Below are 2,500 nucleotides of genomic sequence, written 5' to 3'. Positions count from 1 at the left end.
ACAGTGAGTGTGTGTTGAGGGGGCGGGACTCACAGTGAGTGTGTGTGTGTTAGGGGGCGGGGCTCACAGTGAGTGTGTGTGTGTTAGGGGGGCGGGGCTCACAGTGTGTGTGTGTTAGGGGGCGGGGCTCACAGTGAGTGTGTGTGTTAGGGGGCGGGGCTCACAGTGAGTGTGTGTTGCGGGGGGCGGGGCTTACAGTGAGTGTGTGTTGCGGGGGGCGGGGCTCACAGTGAGTGTGTGTGTGTTAGGGGGCGGGGCTCACAGTGAGTGTGTGTTAGGGGGGCGGGGCTCACAGTGAGTGTGTGTTGCGGGGGGCGGGGCTTACAGTGAGTGTGTGTTGCGGGGGGGGCGGGGCTTACAGTGAGTGTGTGTTGCGGGGGGCGGGGCTCACAGTGAGTGTGTGTTAGGGGGCGGGACTCACAGTGAGTGTGTTGCTGGGGGGCGGGGCTCACAGTGAGTGTGTGTGTTAGGGGGCGGGGCTCACAGTGAATGTGTGTTGCGGGGGGGGCGGGGCTTACAGTGAGTGTGTGTTGGGGGGGCGGGGCTTACAGTGAGTGTGTGTTGGGGGGGGCGGGGCTTACAGTGAGTGTGTGTTGGGGGGGCGGGGCTTACAGTGAGTGTGTGTTGCGGGGGGGCGGTGTACACCGTCACGCAGCCGTCCAGGAACAGGAAGCAGCTGATGTGGGCAGGAGGCGGCTGGTCGGGCCGGTCCTGCTGCAGACGATGGAACATGTGGAGGTCCCAGGGCAGAGGGCGGCGCTCCACCTGCAGCACACACACACACACACACACACACACACACACACACACACCCCTCAGCTGTTATGTAAACACAACAGGCGACACACAGCCTCACCGTCCTCAGCAGGAAATCTGCTACAGAACATCTGAGTGACAAACAAACTAATTCATTAACTTTTATAATGACTTAATGCAGAGCAGCAGACGAGGTTCTCCAACTGTTCTCACTAACGTTCCCCTCTGAAGTCTGTATGTAGCACAGGCTCATTATTTTAGGAATATCATGACTGATGTTTTTTACATTAATGTTTAAAAAAATTCTCACACACTCCCTGCAGTACTCTAATGTACCACTTGGGGGTGCAAGCCTTCATTTGAGTACCACTGTTATGTAAAACATAAACTGACATTTCCAAAAGGAAAAAAAAAAAAACTTTTTTCTAAAATTCAGTTTCTTAGAACTGTGCCTCCTGATTGGCTCACCTTGATGATGACATCATCCTGCTGCGCCGTGCCCGAGTAGAGGCTGAAACTTTCTCCGTCTACCAGTTTGGAGAGGACGAAGAAGAGCTCACTTCCTGTTGGACAGCACATTAAAAACAAAACTTCACAGTTAAACTTCAGGACCTTTCAAACGGTCAGGTCTGCACACAAACCAGGTGAGAGCATGGTCAGCAGATTATCTGAGGAGGAGGAGGAGGAGGAGGAGGAGGAGGAGCTTACCGAGTGGCAGGACAGCGTCCTCCTGCACGGCGGGGAGTGGGCGGAGCTCCGAGTGCAGGTCTGGACAGGAAGTCAGAGTCATGTGACCCAGCAGCCGCTGCCGCACCTCCGGGCTGCAGGGATCCAACATGGCCGCCTCTGCTGCAAGAGAGACACGTCACTCCATGCTCTCTGTGTGTGTGTGTGTGTGTGTGTGTGTTTTGTTTTTAACTCGTTTTCATTTGAATGTTAATTTGTTTCAGCTTGTTCTAATGTTTTTATGTCTGATGAAATTAAACTGGTGATGTTCTTTATTCTCTGAAACAGTGTTTCCTAGCACAGCGAGGGACTTTCTAACAGACGTACCTTCCTTCAGCTTCACCAAAACACAAACCAGCGCTAACATACCATCACTAAAACCCTGAGGCCAAACACTGTGCACATGTCAGACAAACTAAATACACACGTTGTAAATGCTGTGTACAGAGGAGGATTTGGAGCTGAATAACAGACCCTTTACAGGAAGTCATGGTAAACTTAATGTAAGTGTAAAAGCTTTCCCGCTGAGCAGGAGGCCAGTTTAGCTCCGCCCGGCTGCTCACTCTGTGCCGGGGCCAGCTCCATGTCCTGCTGCTCCTGCTGCTCCTCCAGAGAGCCGGGGGGGCCTGCAGAGCCGCCGGCCTCCATGCTGGCCTCCTGGATGGGACTGAGTTTTTTGCGGGGCTCGGCGCCGGGCCTCGGGGTGATGGCGGGGGGGGCGGGGCTCCTCCCTCACGCTGCCCTGATGGTCTGTTGGTCACATTCACAGATCTGTGATCAGTCAGAGGGAAACCCTGGAGCCACAATCACAACATCCTCATCCTCATCCGGACTCGACTCCAAACCGGCTCCAGAAAGGTTTTCTGTCTAAAAATGTGACTTCAAATATCAGAATTGTGAAGTTTTTTTTTACTGTTTTAATCTCAGGAATAATCTGAGTCCATCGTGTTTCCCCTGCAGTGTCACTAACACACGTCATATTTAATACGCGCACTGAGCCCAGTACATGAGATGTGAT

General features: G+C 53.4%; 1 protein-coding gene across 2 annotated transcripts in view; it reads right to left on the bottom strand.

Annotated features, from left to right (window-relative positions):
* Positions 1 to 718: 718 nt before the first annotated feature.
* Positions 719 to 2,500, bottom strand: part of LOC115355821 (mitotic checkpoint serine/threonine-protein kinase BUB1 beta-like) — a 10,799-nt gene continuing 9,017 nt past the window's right edge. The window contains exons 12-15 of one of the 2 annotated variants that reach the window (XM_030046719.1): positions 2,046 to 2,232; positions 1,465 to 1,605; positions 1,225 to 1,319; positions 719 to 765 (exon numbers count right to left, since the gene is read on the bottom strand). In XM_030046719.1, coding sequence (XP_029902579.1) covers positions 1,313 to 1,319; positions 1,465 to 1,605; positions 2,046 to 2,232 — 335 coding nt within the window. In that variant the 3' untranslated portion in view covers positions 719 to 765; positions 1,225 to 1,312. The remainder of the gene's footprint in view (positions 766 to 1,224; positions 1,320 to 1,464; positions 1,606 to 2,045; positions 2,233 to 2,500) is intronic. The other variant, XM_030046720.1, reaches the window with a different exon arrangement.

This window comes from Myripristis murdjan, chromosome 24 (assembly GCF_902150065.1).
Source record: "Myripristis murdjan chromosome 24, fMyrMur1.1, whole genome shotgun sequence".
Classification (NCBI taxonomy): domain Eukaryota; kingdom Metazoa; phylum Chordata; class Actinopteri; order Holocentriformes; family Holocentridae; genus Myripristis; species Myripristis murdjan.
The sequence above is the reverse complement of the archived record's forward strand: the minus strand, read 5'-3'. Positions and strand labels throughout refer to the sequence as shown.